Source organism: Limulus polyphemus, unplaced genomic scaffold, assembly GCF_000517525.1.
Source record: "Limulus polyphemus unplaced genomic scaffold, Limulus_polyphemus-2.1.2 Scaffold624, whole genome shotgun sequence".
Classification (NCBI taxonomy): Eukaryota; Metazoa; Arthropoda; class Merostomata; order Xiphosura; family Limulidae; genus Limulus; species Limulus polyphemus.
Window position 1 is genome coordinate 86,126 of NW_013666234.1, and position 18,566 is coordinate 104,691.

The 18,566-nt window shown below is 32.6% G+C and overlaps 1 protein-coding gene across 1 annotated transcript in view; it reads left to right on the forward strand.

Moving 5' to 3' along the window:
* LOC111085801 (fibropellin-1-like) overlaps positions 1 to 18,566 on the forward strand; it is a 73,230-nt gene that overhangs the window by 36,667 nt on the left and 17,997 nt on the right. The window contains exons 21-28 of the mRNA XM_022386047.1: positions 1,184 to 1,300; positions 4,645 to 4,767; positions 4,897 to 5,019; positions 11,817 to 11,906; positions 12,813 to 12,923; positions 14,387 to 14,509; positions 14,876 to 14,959; positions 15,895 to 16,017. Of these exons, the coding sequence (XP_022241755.1) occupies positions 1,184 to 1,300; positions 4,645 to 4,767; positions 4,897 to 5,019; positions 11,817 to 11,906; positions 12,813 to 12,923; positions 14,387 to 14,509; positions 14,876 to 14,959; positions 15,895 to 16,017 (894 nt within the window). The remainder of the gene's footprint in view (positions 1 to 1,183; positions 1,301 to 4,644; positions 4,768 to 4,896; positions 5,020 to 11,816; positions 11,907 to 12,812; positions 12,924 to 14,386; positions 14,510 to 14,875; positions 14,960 to 15,894; positions 16,018 to 18,566) is intronic.

The window sequence follows — 18,566 nt, forward strand, 5'->3', positions numbered from 1 at the left end:
ATTTTGAAATAAGTTCTTAAATATATTTTTCCTTAAACATAGAACAGTAACCAAGCAAGTAATGCAGACAATTATCTATTCTTGTTACGACCTTTGTACTCGGTTGCTGCTTGACGTAGGTTGCTAAGCCTTTAAATATTTTGCATGTGGAGGATATGAAACAAAATATTTTTTTTAGGTTTTATATATACATTTGAATAACTAAAAAATCATAAATTACTGCATTAATATAATAGAATTCCACTATAATTTATCAAGCTTAGTAACTAAGATGTATTTTAGTCTGACAAAATATGAAATTTCGAGCAGACTAAAGACACACCCTACCTCGTTGAAATATTGGTTAAAGGTAAGAAATGGCACCAAGTCCGTTAAAATGGCTGAGAAAGCCACTAGGGGGACATTCTGAGCTTCCAATTGGTTATTCATATCATACATAGAAGTAAGTGTATATAAGGGAGTATTTCCAAAAATGGAAAGAGGTGGGTGGGGTGCCACTGTGTTTGATTTCTTACATGAGCAAGATCTTAGCAAATAGAAAAGATAATACATTCTTATTTTATATTCTAGCTTGTCAATATTAGTAATTTGAGGTTTTAATTCATTCCAAACTATAGACTTCACAATAATTTAATTTGAACCAGTGCTGCATTAACATACCACACAACATGCAAAAATTAATTTTTATCTGTGTTTTTTTAATATTTGCTTTTAAATTAAGCAAATGAGTAATATATAGTTCTAAAATATGAATTATAATCTACAATTTGATACCAAAGTTATTGACATAAATTCATGAAATAGTAGTTCAATACAATTTTGAAAATGAGATGACTTGGCCTTTCACCTGTGCTTGTCTCAAAAGGGTTAAGGAATTAGTGTAAAAATTCTTTAATTATCAGTTATAAAGTGTATTTACAAAAGAATAGCATTAGGAACATTTTGTAGTTGTATAATTTCTGTGGTACATTTCCAAATGAAACAGATAAAGATGACTTAATTAACTCATGTAACATATTTAGTGAATCTCTGAATTTGTTTTTTTTAAAGTTTGATTTATGTAATCCATTAGTATGTGTTGATACTTCTTAAAGCCTGTCAATGAATACTTATAAGTTTTTAGGTTTTTAGTTGTAACAATTTATATTGACAGTGTTTCTCCTCATTTTTATACATTTTATAGCAACTTCTTTTCCAATATGTACTCCATCGTGTGGTACTAATGCTTATTGTCAGTATGGTGCCCCAAACAAATGTGTATGCAACACTGGCTACAGTGGCAACCCTTATGAACAGTGTGGTAAGTTGCATAACACTTTTTATACAGTGAAATTCTAATGATAAAAAATAACCATTTTAAACATTTTGATTTTACAAATTTAAATCTGTTTTAGCAGTATTTTTTTTTTTGTAAAACAATATGTACTGGTTCACACATATATATATATAAGAAATTAAAAGATGAAACATACCGAATTACCTTTTTATAGAAAATTCCAAATTTTCATCGTGTTCTCATCTGACACAATATCCCAACTTCATTCCTTGCTTTTGGTGTCTACTGCTGAATGACGTGTTTTTTTTTTGAGCAATCATAGCTCTACTTATTTTTTTGGTCAAAGCATGGAAGGGGTGGTCCAACAAGTTTAACAAACAAAAGTGCCAAAACGGTTTTTGTCGTCAATGAAGCTCTGGTTGAGGTGATAATCAAATACATCTGCAAAAACCTCGTTCACATTCACTGGAAGAAATGGTAATAGTAATCAGAACGTGTTTCAAATGCTGCAATTTTTCTGAAATCGTCTTTTCCACCAAATACTGATGAAATCCACAAATTATATTTCTTTCATTTAGCTTAGTCTTATTGATAATTTTCTGACCTCTATCTCACCGAATGTTAGATGAGCATCAATGTTTTCAGGCCAATGTTTTTTATCAAGCATGCATGTACACTGTGCATTATCGCCATCTTCACTATCAAGCAACCTATTTTCGATCAATTTTTTCCAAGGTTCTGTAAAAAGCTTCTGGATTAATCGGAAGATCTTTTTTTGCAATCTTTGTTGTGAAGCGAAACTCCCCAAAAGTGAAGATCTTTGGCGGCATTGACAGAATTTTCATAATATGGGGCTGGAATAATTTCTCTTTATTAAAAAATTTTTACAAGTCTATATCTCGCTCTTTTAAGTCTAAACTCAATTCAGATATTCTTGGAGAGCATCACACATCAATCCTAGGTCCAATAGAAATTCTGTGCTTGTAATTTTTTGCTATACGCTCTCATATACACATTGCTCTTTTTTGTCTCTTATTGAATCATGCTTCACTTCTTCAAAATGTTGCACTAATGCTTCGTAGTTTTCCCAAGTAGTTGAAACTGACTGAAAACTAGATGCCACCCATCGAGTATTTAAAATTTTTAAACTTTTAAAAGTTGAATCTCCAGCAAGTTTACACACAATTTCAGTTCTCTGCTATTTCTTGGCAACGTATGATACAAAACATAAAGTTTATCAATAAACACTTTAAATCTGTTGATCCTTGAGACTGAATTTAAGTGTCACTGACCGACAGTTCTAATCTGTAGCACATTGCTACACAATTACAGAAGGAAATTTGTCTTTCATCAGTTTCTTAACTCCACTTTTACTCCCCAACATCATGGCTGCACCATCACATGCCACATAAGATAAATAACTTTTCAGGTAGTCTTCATTCATTCCATAAGACTGAAGGCAATTGAGTAAAGAATCAAAAATTCCTTTTGCAGTAACATTCTCAAGTTTGAACAAGTCCAAAAATAAATTTACTGGCAAGTTCATTCCATTATCTGGGAAACAGATTCGAACATACACTGTTAAGGTAGATTTTTTACTCAAAGAAGTTGACTCGTTGATTATCAATGAAATTCTACTTTTAGATTTAGTAACTATATTAATTAATATTTTTTTCATTTCATTACTAATGTGATTCATGATGTTAATACATGCGTTCATTCAGTGAAGGATACGGCCCATGTCAATTCCATTTAGTTGTAAATTTATTTCAGATTCAAAATTATGAAATGATTGGTTTTCTTTTGCTACCTTATATGCTGTGCAAAAAAAAAAAAAAATCTTGCAGTAATGACTTTTTTGCAAGATAAAGCTTTCAAACACATTTTCAATGATCTCTTTCTCAGCTTCAGCCAACAATTTTACTGCAGCTTTATGTCCCACGGTTTCCTTGTGATCTAAAAGTTTTTCTGCAAAGATAGAAGCTGTTGCTGTCGACTTTCTTTTACCAAAATAAGTTATTTCATTGTTGGCCCATTCTTTATGAACTTTCATTCCTGCCTTCGTTTCCACTCCAAAAGTTCCAACCTTATGGCAAGGTGTATAGCCAAGTTTCTTTTTTCCAATATTTAGCCAATCATACTTCCTACAAAAATAATTTTTGATCGGCAGTCCAGCAGCTAGGCCAGTCGTTGTCAGATAGCTCGTGGACACTGGATGGACCAAGAACAGAAACTGTCACTGATGCCATTAATTCTTTTTCTTAAGTCATTTTCCTCACTTGTTCTAGCTTTCCTATTCACAGAAGGTGAAAAGAAACTTGTAATTCGTTTCATTTTTATGTTGGGATGTTTTCTCAAGACTCAATAAAAATGATATACTCTCCCAGTAACAATAAAATAAAATCATAACAGAAGAGAAATGCACACCTGCTCAAATTAACATCACCACCTCGACTGAGCATGTCAGACCAAAACAACTTATTTCTGAGACTCGCATGCATATTTGTATTTAGGCTGTGAAGGTGCTGTGTGATTAATGATATCAGTTGTCCACTATCAGTCAACTCGGCTTGTGGTCACCTGTTCCCCAGTTCTAAGCGATCTCTTTGAACTCAGTATTGTGTCCACCCAGGCTGGCTCTCACCTGCCACTGCCCAATTGAAACCTGTCAATCAAAGTGAGGCCACTACCATACATCCACTGATAGTGGCCACATCTTGTAGGTGTTAAAACCAGGTGTTCCCTATTAATGGCACGCTAATCCTACCTGATGCTTCACACCTCATACAGCACTGATGATCACACATACATGATCAAATAAACAATATGTTTTTACACTCCTTTAAATTTGTCATTTGTAACACTTCTAGTTCAGTGTCTCTTTTTTCTTCTTGTGAACAAAAGATTTGTTCAAAGGGAAAAATTTACACATTAATTTACATTACTCTTTCAAGTTTTGTCACCTTTCTTTCCATTTTGCAATATGAAAAATGGTGCCGGTATGCAGTACCGGTGCATACCGTCTCAAAAAAAGCCCTGTGTTATAGCATGCATGTTGTGCATGTAACTTTCTAACCACTCCCTCTCAGTATTTAAATTTTGATATATTTAATATATCAGTGCTGTTATCTAACAGTATCAGTGCTAGTTTTAGCATTTTAATCATTTATCTCACTTTCTTTTTTACATACGTTTACTCTTCAATTTGAAAATTTTCATCCATCTTAAACGTTTTATTGTTTTGCTGCTTCCTGATGCTTTCTTTTCTCATTGTTTGTATGTACCATCATGGCAGATTTCTATTCAGAGTTTTAGTCTGTTACACATTTTAGTGATATACAAAAAGATCATACTGATTTTTGTTCCAGGTCCTTCACAGAAATGTACTAACACTAAATGTGGACTTGGTGCCCAGTGTGTAACAGGACCTAGTGGAGCAGATTGTTTTTGCCCAGCTGGACTTCAAGGAAATCCTTTTCTGGAATGCTTAGGTATGCACATGTGTATTAAACTTATTCAACCTTGTTTCAATTCTTAAATAAATGGAAAATATGGGAATAATAATACTTATATTTAAAGAAAATGTTTTCTACTAAACAGATAAATTTGTTCTCCTGTAGATGTGGATGAATGTCTCCTACCTCCATCACCTTGTGGTATAGGAGCAGCTTGTATCAACACCATTGGAAGTTTTCTATGTGTCTGCCCTACTGGAACCATTGGAAACCCCCTCTTAGAATGTAGTAAGTTATGGTGTTATTACAAAATTCTATCCAACTGGTGTTTCTGATGGTCTGTTTACTTAAGATTTCTGTTGAAACACTGAAACTTATTCTAAAGTGAATTTAACTATGAAAGAATATGTAGTGAAACAATTAGTTTTTAAGTCACTATCAACAGTTTAATAATAATCTATCCATGTAATATAATATTGCATAGGAATGCGTATGCTTGGATACAATATTTTGTGTGCTTATAAAGGTTGAATAATAGTAATCATGTGAAATAATTGAAAAACAATTTCTTAATACATAAAATTATCCTGATGCTACAAAGACTTAAGAGCACTTTAATGGTATTGTATTTTACAAATATTAGTGAATGAATAACTAAACCCAATATCTTTGCTTGGATGTGAGCTTTTGTGTGTTTGAAGGGGTTAAATAAAATAAAATAGCAATAAAAATTATATTTACTTTTGATAAAGAAAAGTTTTAGACTACTGATCCTTATATCAATAAAAATTATATTTACTTGTGATAAAGAAAGGACTACTTTTAGATTACTGATTCTATGTATAGTCTTTGTTTTAGATTGCTTTCAGTGCTTTTTACTGAGTGTTTTATTCAAACAAAAAAGAAGCAAATTTCATTTATAATAAAAGAGTCTGTGTGTCCATTAAAAATAAAAAATAGTAGTAGGTACAAGGAAATAAAAAAGCTTTTTTCTTCAACAGAATAGATGCACACAAATTAAATATTTTATGCACATGTCCTATTATCTTAAAGTGTTAGTTGTCTGCTAGCATTCCACATGACTGAGCATGTAACTAAACAGAATACTTTGTTTCCTTTTCTGATGTTTTGTGTTACTTAATGCATGTTTCAAAGGTTCTTACTGTTGAAACTATATTATCTCGTTCACACTGAGGTAAGTTATACATATATAAATAATATGTGATCATTTTAGAGCAGGAATTCTGCTCTTAACTCTAAAATCTAAAAAAAATTTTAAGTCTAAGATGTGGTTTCAAAATATTACTTATGTCAGCCTGTGGATAATATTTTATTACTATTTTCTTTCAGTTATTAGTGATAATAAAATTCACTATTGAAAACGATACTTGACTGTGAAGTAACTTGTGAAATATATATTAGTGAAACCAATAATCTTTGGTTCATTTGTATAAACAAAGTCACACATTAGTTTTATTACTTCATTAACTAAAATGCTTGTATATAAAGTTGTTAGTCAAAGCTAGCACAGGAAACTATTATTATCAAATGGAGAAAATTTAAGACTGTTCTTAACTGTATAATTGGTGTTTTGACTAAGTACACATTTCACAATTTTCTTGAGATTGCTACCAAGCAGTTAAGTTTCATTTCCAATGGTTAATTTTATGATCAGACTAATGGTGTTGCTCTGGGGTCAAGATTAATTCCCAGCTTACATGTATATGAAAATAAAAAGTTATGGTTAAAGGAATGACTGGATAAATACAAACTCTGATTTGCGAAAGAGATGTTGATGCTACTTACATAGTGTTTGAAGAGTAGTCCCATGTTAAGTTATTTTTTGATTATCTCAACCAAAACATGAATGCATTAAATACACAGTAGAAGACCAAGTGATTTCAGAACTTCCTTTTTTAAACACTAAGATTAGAAACAAAAATAAAAGGTTTGAAGTTGACTTTTATCCCAAAAATACTTTCCGATACAATACCTTACCTCCGCTCACATAATTGCTTTCCTTGATTTGCGTTGCTTTCGATATGCGCAATTTTCGCTCACTATTAGCTTTGAGGATCTCACCTAACATCACGTGTTTACATGTGATATAGTTGCATTGTAGCATGAAAATGAGCATGCAACAACCCTCCACCAATAGGAGTGTGATAAACCCTCATAATGCAGCTGACTACCTCTCTACTGTAGAGAACAATCATTACTTCTCATTTTGGCACTTTTGTGTAACAACGTGTATGTTTTTGCTTGTGAACTTTTAAGATATAGGTGTTTTTTGGTGGAAGTATCTACAAAGATATTGTTTCACAATGTCAATAACTTTCTCTTTGTTTGGTGTGAAACAACACAACTTTGTTCACGCTAGCCTACCAACTATAATTGCATTGGGTTTGTCTTTATCTGTTGGGAGAGGTGACAGCTTTTGTTCAGAGTGGTGATAGAGTCTTTCATGCAGCCTGAGTCTTCTTTTGTCCTTGACATACCTCTGCCTACATTTCTCGTTCATGACTGAAGAGATTTTGCTGGCTTTTCCCACTTACCTTTACCTCATCCTTTACCCATATTGTCTTAATTCTACCTCAGACTCTTTTTGTGATTTCTTGACTTGGTTTCTCAGGTATGTTTTTTATATATTCAATTATTTTTACCATTAATTTGGGGCATACATACTTTGCTCTTCTTCCTTTGTTACCTCATATGACTAGGCATGACTTTGTGCTGTATTAAACTCTGGAGTATTTTCTTCAGATTTGGAGTCAGATCCTCTCTCTTTTTTTAGGCTTAGGTTTTCCTACCTTTGTCTCACACACACTACCCTTTTCCATTATTTTTCCTCTTTAACCTTCTCTCTGTGGTAATCCACAATTCCCCTGTGAGGTTTTTGATGGATGCTCATCATGTTTATTTTCCTCGGCATTTTCACTTCTTATTTGGTTAATCTTTTGCTAGAGTTGGCTGGGGCATGATGCCCTTGTTACTCTATTGCTTTTGTCTGTATGATTTTACTGGTATACTTATATCTCTGGTGTCATATGGTGGGGCCAAATGCCAATTTTATGCCTTATCCTCACTGGTTTACCATCTCTCCCATGCTTCTTCTTTGCCTCTTTCTGTCTCTTGTCCTCCTACTTCATCTTCTCTCTCTGTCACCATTTTCCATTCCCCTTCCCATCTGCCCTTCCACTGATCATAGACTTTGGTGCTATCACTATTGGCAATAAATGTCCTGTATGTTCAGGGTCATTATGGCCCATTTTGTTTAGTTTATGGACCTTTGCCCACCATTTGCAGCGAATTGTTGAGTACTGGGATTTCTGTCAGAGACCCTTAACCTTCGTATTTTTCCCCTCCTCCACCATTGTCTCCTGTTTCCATTATTTTACAAGGAATCATGTTTCTTGCCAACATTTATCCATGCCAGTGTTGGTCCTAATGGCTAAAATCCCATTGTTTTCCAGGTTTTTTTCCCCATCTTTTCGTGGATCCTAGGAAATCTGTTGATAGGTATCGATTCTTACATATTTTATGTCTCAGTTGGTTTCTCTTCTTCTCTCACTTTCCCATTAGAAATTTCTCATCTTACAGTGATCTTTTGCCCCAGGTCTTGAGATGACTGAGGTGGATATTTCAAATGCTTCTTTTCTCATGTGGCTCTGTCCCAACAAGCCTCCTACAGCAACCCTCTTCTCCTCCTTTGGGAGGAGATATATCTAGATTGGTTCATCTTGGAGGAGTCACATCTCACACCCATTTTATTTCTAATTCATTTGGGTGTTTTTTAGTTCACATGTCCACAGGGCCCAGCCTTCTACTCATCTTTTCAGGGACATGAAGCAAGTGGTTTCCCATGCTATATCTTCTCCTTCCCTCACAGTGTGGGAGATTCTCTCTCTCTTTTAAGATCTTGGGCTTCCATGGAATACTGTATCCTCATCCATCATGCTCACTTGTGATGTCTATGGATCCTTGCTTGGAATCCCATGTCCTCAACCATTCTCCTTCCTCCTTCCTTACTCAAAGATGTCACCTGGTGACTTGATACAACTACACCATAGTGGATATTCCTCATCCAGATCTGCTTCTGTTTCCAGATCCCAGCTTGATGAGATGTGGGGGGGCATGTTTCAACTGTCACGTGAATTCAGGTCATTGATACCACGACATATTGTCCCCTTAAATCCAGCTCTTGGAACATTTGGTGGTACATCGAATTTTGGATGTTTTTTAGGACAATTTGCAGACGTGTCTTGATGATACATATGGTCAACTCTGCAGTTGTCTCCTTTATCAATCACCAAGGAGACACTTTGTTTCACTCTCCCTGTTTTGACAGTATTGCCCTCCTTTTATGGTCACATTGTATACTAGTATGTTTAATAGCTTGAATTATCTCTCGAGGCCCGCAAAGATAATACCTACAGATTGGTCTCGTTTCTGTGGTGTTCAACTTGCTGTGCTATCATCTGGGCACCCATCTTCTCAATGTTTTTTGCCACTCTTTTCAACATCATAATTCCCATTTTCTGGTCCCCTGTTCCTCTTCCCTCAGCTTCAGCTTGGAATGCATTCCATCAGAACTGGTCCAACATTTTTCCTCCTTGCAAACCCTCCAATTCATCTTCTTTCTTGTGTTTCCCTCATTACAGACACTCCATCTTGAGTCCTACTGATAACTCTTTACTGGACAGCTCAGCTATGGTTTTCCCTGTTGCATCTTCCCCTGTCCTCTCTTCCTCTGTCATTCTCCACACTCCTTCAGCCTCACTCCTCCCTCTCCCATCCAGCAGTGTCATCATCTGATTTCATGTGTGGGTTTTGTTCAGTCACTTGCAAGATATTCCAGACTTTTACATGTAGCCTTCCTTCTTTCTTGTTCAGTTCATTCTTCTTACCTTCTTGTCTATCCATGATAAGAGCACACATTTCATAGTTGGTCTTTGCATCATGTATTTTTCTATTCCTTTCCTTCTATCCCTCATTTTCCAAATTTTTTTTGTTGGATGTTCATATAAGGCTTATTGTTTTTAACCAGAGCTGGTTACTGAGCAGCTATACCTAATACTTTCAAGTTTCTTAATATTATAATGTCTGTCTTGTCTCTCCTGTCCTTTCTATGCTTTCTTTATTCATTTTGCCACCTTCGTCCTTATCTTGCAGTCCTTCCTGAGATGGACCTGATACTGTTATCCACACCCCTACCCTTCCTCTCTTTGACCCTTTAGTCTCTTGTTTTTTGTACCATTTTGTGTTTCTGTTCTACTTTTTACGTTTTGCCATTGGATATATGTTATGTATACCATATTTGCTTCCTATACCTTTTCCTTCCATTTCTCAATATTATTCTCCTTCTGTTCTGAATTGTTTTCTCTGTCCCGTCCATGTTGTTTATTGTTCTTTGGCCTGTTCTGCACCTTCTCGTGGTTCATTTTCCCATCTCTTTATTGTTTGGAATTTCTCATCTCTCGGAGATAATTTTCCTATTACTCTCAAGGGATGGCTACAGCATCTCATTCATTTAGCCTATGCTTCTTTGGATGTAGCTTCACATCTACCCCTTTGAGTTTCCTCACCATATCTGACACCTTACCCTCTCTGTTTAGCTCTTCCCTTCTGTTATGCAAACTGCCATGTGGACTACCCCACTTACTTTCGTTGCACGTTTTCTTCATCTTTTGGCTGTCTCTTCTTTATTCAGATATCAACTTCCTCCTGTTGCCATTCTACATACTCCTTACCAGCTCTAAATGGGTAAGTTTTCTTTTTTATATATCTTACCCTTACAGTGACCTATTTCTACATCATTGGATCCTGCTCAGTTGTGACTGGTGTCTGTTCAGGGTATACATACAGGTCTATAATGCTCACAAGACTACTAGAGGGTTTCTCTTGTTTCATAAATAAGGCCCATACCAGACTGTACCAACTCATGGATTATCATGAGTAAATCAGTGTCAGGATCACTGCCCATCCATCCAGTCCTAGTTGAATAAATGGTGTCATTTACAAAGTGCCACATTGGATGCTGATCCTCATTCTTGCATATCTAACCAAACACACTAGTAGCTTAAATGAAAGTTATAAGAAAATATTATCCACAGGTGATGAGAGAATTACTTGCACATAATAACTAAGAATTTAGAATTTTTTAGACAGGATATGTGCTATAAAACGATCACATATTATTTATATGTGGATATAATTATCCTTGATGAAAATGAGTGTACGTAGGTTCAACAATTATAACTTTTGAAACATGCAACTACAGCAAAGAAAACAGTCTTCTGTCAAACTATATGCTTGAACATGTGAAATGCTTGTAGACAACCAGTGCATTAAGATAATGGGGATGTAGTTTGGATGGGAAAACACTTCAGATCAAGGAGTATACCTATATCTATATATATATCTGAGTGTATATATATATATATATATATTAAACTATTTCATCCAAACTTGAATATGAACCAGTGCATTTAAGGCTGAAAATATATGAGTCCTTATTGTCGAACCATTATTTTACCTATAGAGTCCTAATAAATCACCTTACAGTAGCCTAAATTAATTTAGATGTGTGAATAAAGTTAGAACATTGTACCTAATTCATTGTTTGATAATATACAGTTGACCAAATGTTCCATGATAATATATATATATATGTAAGTATGTTACAAATTTCTTTTTTTCACTGAAGGTAAAATGAAAAGATAGTCTGTTATATAGAGGCCTAAAGCATTCCTTGATTGGCTGTACCCTCTGCTATGGACTTCCATTTTGTGTAAAAGGACCCAAAAACCCCATAGGTATTATAAGAAGCTTAACTGTATCTCTTTGATTTGCTGACCCAAACTGTGCTAATGAGCCATGAATAGGTGAAACTGCAGATCTATGTCACAGATTCGCTTTTCAATTGTATCTTTGGTGAAAAAGAAAATTAATCTCTAACATACATATAAAATCATCATTTTTTAATAAACAGGTCAACATATTTCTTTGGTAAGTGTTGAATAATAGCATTGTCAAAGAGATCATTATTTTTCATTTTCTTGAAAAACGTTATTTTGTTTTTTCAGCTGTAGAACTAAATGAATGTGAAGATGATGATGTTTGTTCGGCAAATTTTGCTTGTAAACAAGGCGAAAATGGAGTGAAGAAATGTATAGGTAGGCATAAAAAAAGTAGCCAAGTAATAATATATTGAATCCTAAAAAATAATAACAAAGACCCTTTAAAATATAATTTATATTTTGCAGGGTTTGATAAATCCCTTTAACATTTGAAATGGATGTTTCTGTTTGGTTAGATATTGTTACATTGCAGTACTAAAATGTAAATTGACTAGGACATTAAAACCTGTTATAGTGTTAAACATTTATCAACACTAAATCTACTAGCATTAAAAAAACAGAAGGGCTATTAGAGCTGTGTTTTACTATTATGCTATAATGAATCTGGATGGATTCTTGGTTCTCAATAGTACTTTGAGACCAATACTCACCTAACTGAACACCCAAGTCTCATATTCTAAGCAAATATCACACTTTTCTGACTGCTACAGTCAATTATATTCACATCACCCAACTCACCATCATCAGACCACCCTTACATATCACACTGGCTATCCTCCAGCCAGCAGCATATACTGTGTAGGTGGTTTGATTTACCACCTAATCAGATGGACATCAGTGTTAAGATGACCACTGCTACCCACCAGTTCAGTTAATCATGATGTTTAGAACCTGTCTTCATCAGGGCTTGATTAATTTTTATGAATAAATGAAATATTAGACAGTATTTTATAAAACTTAAAATAGTGAAGATGAGTTGATCAGTTACATGTGACAAATTGTTATTTGTGCTTTCAGTTTGATTATAAGTATTATTTATGGAACATTGGCATTAAATTTGAATATTTTTGTACTTGCATATTGTCTAACTAAATGTCTTAAAATTAAGATATTAATGAGTTTATTTGAACGTTATTAAATTCTTAAATAAATAAGATGATCAGAAGAATATTTCCTGCAGGATTGAAATGAATACATAATTATTTTAATTAAAAATTTTAGATGTCTGTCAAAATGTGGTATGTGGTCCTGCAGCGACCTGTACTGATGGAGTTTGTAAATGTAATGAGGGAATGACAGGTGATCCCAATGACTTGATCGAAGGCTGTAGTTGTAAGTATTCAAAGTGTTCTCTATAATTTAAAAGCACTGAGAATTTTCTCTACAAGATTATGTAATGATCACAAATAGAGGCTTTGTTTAAAAAAGAACATATTTTTTGTTTTGTCTCTTTATTAGAATAGTGCATGCTGTAGAAACAGCTACAAAGTAATTTCTAGCAATAGAAAATTGTAACATAAGAGCTTAAAGTTGGCTCAGCTGAGGTAGTATAATTCACACTTTGCACTGTTTAATACTCTTACAATATTTGATGTTCTTACCAATAAAACAGCTTCAGTCGTGTTCAGCATGCAACACTCTTAAAGCTAAAGCAATGAAATGTTGAATTACTTAGTTTATGTTTATTATGCCAATGCCATTTATAGTGTTTATTGTCTATCATCATGAAATTTCCTGATGATTTTATTCTTGGTTTTACAAGTATATACAAACTTTCTTGTTTTATGAGACTTTTTTTTTACTGCCTCACTCAGTTATATGAAGCCAGACAAACTTCTAGCTACTATTATCCAGATATAAAAAAAGTATTTACATAATATAGCAAAAATATATTTATGTACTAGTCATTAAAACACAAATCATACAATTTTTATTTTACATTTTCTTGAATACACTTAATAAATGAATATTTCAATTTAAAGTTTATTACCGGTTTCTGATACAGTTGGAGGATTGCATTCAAAGTTTTGATAAAATTCAAGTCTTTCAAATTTAATATTTTTTGGTAATATTCTTGATGTATTTTTAACTTGAAATTATGTCTTAGTTAGCAGGTACAACTTATATTTCTGAACCACATTTTATTTACCTTGAATGTTTGGAATTGATGTAATCATTCATCAGAGGTATAAAAGCAACAGTCAAACAAAGTGTTGTTACATAACATCAGTACAACAAAAATGTGAGGTATTATGATAATGTTGTTATGTGCAATAGAAATTAATTGACTTGAACTGACAAGAGAATATTCGAATAAATGAATGAAAATAATGACACTTAAAATATTTCAAAACGTTAATAACATTTATGATTAGTGAATTAAAGTGAGAAACTGACAGTAGAGGTAAGAAAGAAAATCACAATAATTGTAGTCATTAAAAAAGCAAAAACAAATATTTGTGAATTGCATGTATATTATTCTTTACTGAACGAAAAAAATTATAATTATACTTCTAAGAAAGACAGCTGCTCAGAACACAAGGAAGTACTTAAATTATTATTGATATTTTCTTCCTTTAGTTAATAGATAAAAAACTATGTTCATGATAATAAAAAAACAATAACATAGAAACATAAAGGCTTATAAGTCATATTAAAAAATATAGTAAAGCATAAAATCACCCTAGCATTTTCTTTGTCAGCCTTTACCCATAATGGATATAAGTCTACTTGTTGAAAGTGATAGGTGGGAAGGTAGATAATGTATAATATTTATATTTTAAAATTTCTCACAGATATCTGTAAGGATGCTCATTGTGGACCCAATGCTTTGTGCAACAAGAATGGATATCCTCCAGCTTGTGAATGCTTACCTGGGTTTTTTGGAAATCCTAAAGACTCAAAAATAGGATGTCAGCGTAAGAAAGTTGTATTATTCTGATAATGTTTATTAAAACATTTTTGAAAACAAAAATTGCATGGTTTTACTACATAGAAGTAACAATATTTGTAATATAGTAAATATAGGCCACAGAAGAGTAGTATACATTTGTCAGAATATTTACAGTTACTTGATCTGTATATATCTTTGATTAAAATCAAATCATCCACTACATATGTCCAGTAAAAAAAATATAGAGGTATTTTAATTTTTAATGAATTATCACGATTTTATACAAAATTTTGAAATAGTATTTTACTTCAGTTAGATTGATTAGTGTGATTAATAACTGAAAACTCATGATCACTTAAAACAAAATGTAATATTGTTTTACGTATTACAGCACCTGACATTTGTGAAGATGATAACAGCTGCCCAGCTAACCAGTTATGCAAACCTGATAAAAATGGAGTCAAAAACTGTTTTGGTATGGTTTATTCTTAATGTTGTTATATTTATGATACAGCTAATAGGAATAAATGGCATTATGTTGTATACGTAGCAAATTATATATATATAATAATACATTTAGGTGTCACATGAAAGAGAATATTTGGTATGTTATCAGAATTTTTAGTTAGTAATTCTCAAGTGAAATAAAACTAGCTCAATTTATCCACCAAATTTGCCTACTAGCAAGAGGTACAGATGAATGAAACTATACTGTATACAGAGTATTTAGTTTGGTGGTAACGGGTTCACTTCTATACATAATGAACCTTGACATTTTTAGCTAAACATTTACTTCATTGCAGGGAGCTTAAAAAAAAGTTGATAGGTTGTTTTTTTCTCTGCCAGTTCCTGCCATATCATAACTAACCATTTTATTTTTTCACTTTATTCTTGTTTATTTTGTATTTTTCTTCACATCAAGTTCATGTCTCTTTAATTCAATTGTCGATAAACCACAGCAGTTGTCCATCCACATACTACTCCCACAAGCTTCTTGTTGTTGTTATGATTATATGAATTTGTGCTTATTTTGTTCTGAGTCCTAGAATACCATAGTGGAAGCAAACTAGAATGTACATCAACTCTTATAGAATATGATTGGATCTTACAGGAATATTTAGAACTAAGCATCAGTTAAATGATATTCTAGAGTGTATCATAAAATTGTAGATGTACTGAGTAATAGAAATGAGAAAATACAACACAAAACAGAAATAATAAATAATTTTGTTGCTTTTATCTGCTGTTATTCTTTTAATTTATTGCATTTAGCATAATATGTTTTCAATATGTTAATAACTTCAAAAATAGCAGCCTTTCCTTATATAACTGTTTCAATGAATAGATTTTTTTGTAGGGTCTAACTTTACAAGATAACTTCACTCTAAAACAGTCTTTATTTTTATCCAGATGTATGTGAGAGAACTAGATGTGGTCCTAATGCAGAATGTGTTGGTAAAGATCACAAACCTGAATGTCATTGCTTACCAGGCTTTAGTGGAACCCCAACAGATCTTAATAAAGGCTGTACCTGTAGGTATTTGTGATGTTTAATTAGAACTGTACAATATGTATAGAAAACAAAATTAAGATGTAATAGCTTTTGTAAATAGCAAAATATAAAGACAACATTCTTAATTTAAAATGCTACATTAACAACCAAAATATCTAGGATTCGTGTATGTGCTTTTTATTGAAATACAGGGCTGAGTACACTATATTAAAATGATTTTGAATAAGCAGGTCAGTAAGTCAAGTGCAAACCTCAGGTGGCATAGTCATAGTGCATCAGAATGTATCAGAACTGCATTTTGGCATTGTTTGCATTTTGTAGGTAGTGTGATGCCATCAAAAAATTATCATTTTTGAGAAGGGGATTTAACAGTTTAACATCCCTTTCCCACACAAAATACTCATACACTCAGATTGGGGTTTAGAGTTTCCAGGATGGATTATTCCTTGTACATAATGTCATTGAAATACAAAGGAATATGGACCAGTTTGTAGCACTGTGACCATTCTGAAAAAAAACCACCTGCAACAGATATTACCCTAGCCCATGGTAAACAAAGTGTGTCATTTTGTAACAAGTGAGAATCCACAAACAGAAAGATCAGTGGCTAAAACTGTCCACCATCCCAGGCAAACAACATGCAACATAATAAAGAAGGATCTCCACCTGGAACAAGGCCAACAGGGCATGGGTACATAAAGATAAGGCTTCTAATCATATCTTGTGTTCAACCATTACATACCTCAAGCAGCTGGAAAATGAAACCTGTATTCATGCTATTCTGTATGAATACATACAGATAAAGTTGCTTAATGAGTGCTTATGGACTTCTGTGTGATTGAACCATCATGTTTTTGACATGAAACATAACAGGCTGTTGTCAAGATGCATGATCATCATATAGAGGATGACTGTATTTGGCAACATGTACTATAACAGGGTAGTGAGGTTCAAAAGTCATTCTAATATAATGTACTCAGACCTCTTTATGTATCTGTAGAAAGTTTATTAATATAACTGAGATGCATATATATGTAATGATTTGAAGAGGTACTGTGCTTTAGTATAGATCTAATTGATAGATGTTGTTACGTATAACAATTTCAAATAGCCTAAAACTGAGTTAAATTGTACTTTGGATTTAGTAGTTAAATAAATGCCAATATATATCCAATTTATGATATTTGCCAACAAGATTGATACACACTGTCTTCGTTTTTAACACAAATACGTTTTGATATACAAACTTCAATACAATTTACAATAACAGTTATCACAAATAATTATTACAAACAATGACATATATATACAAAAGTTCCACAAACTTGCAAGCAATACAGTCATCTTTCTAGGTACAATTCACTTAATAAGGAGCTAGCTAGCTCTGTGGTTTTCACTGATAACATGCCGATGGCATTAGGTAATGTTTTCCTAAAAGTACTAATGTCTGATGTGAATTCACTGAAGTTGAATGGTTTGTTATGTTCAAAATTTATAAATGTTCCTGGTCAAACATCTTAAGTTTCCTGATTAATTCTTTCAACACGGGCTCAGTCCCTAGGACTGACCTCGTAACCATTTTATGCTTATTATACTTTTCATGCTATAACTTTTAAATTAGTAAGCGAATGTAACGAAATTTGGCACATTAGCAGTAAACATTACAATGCTTTCATATGCAAAATATCAGATTTGTTTATTAAGATTTATAAAGCAATGTTTTTCTTGTATCTTTTTTTTTCTTATTGCATGTTGCCTATCTATCATGCAAAGTAATATTAATTTCAAGATTAAAAATACTTTTATGCATTCGAAAATTTTCAAATTTCACAAATGCAAAATCTTTATAGGTTTTTTCTTAAGAAACATTTGATAACTATCTGGACATTATATTTATCTGTTATTTTCAGTAACGAATCTCTGTACGGGTTCGACAGATTTGACTGATCTCGTAACCACAATAAAAAATTAGGAAATAAATATAAATTATGCTTCTTTCATTCTAGAATGACAACAAATAATAACATGAAAACATAAATATTTAGACGAAATAGCTTAAATCTCATAACTTTATATATTTATACATAACTTTATACATTTTCAAATGATTCTTAATAAAAAAAAACTTTATATTTTATTGGTTATTTTCACTAATGATTATCTGTACAGGTTCAGATTTGACTGATCTTGTAACCACCATAAAACATTTGGAATATAAATTATGCCACTTTCCTTCTAGAATGACAACAAACTAACACAAAAACATAAATATTTAGACGAAATAGCTTAAATCTCATAACTTTATATATTTATACATAACTTTATACATTTTCAAATGATTCTTAATAAAAAAAAACTTTATATTTTATTGGTTATTTTCACTAATGATTATCTGTACAGGTTCAGATTTGACTGATCTTGTAACCACCATAAAACATTTGGAATATAAATTATGCCACTTTCCTTCTAGAATGACAACAAACTAACACAAAAACATAAATATTTAGACTAAATAGCTTAAATCTCATAACATTATACATTTAAATATATTTATTATTTTTATCATATT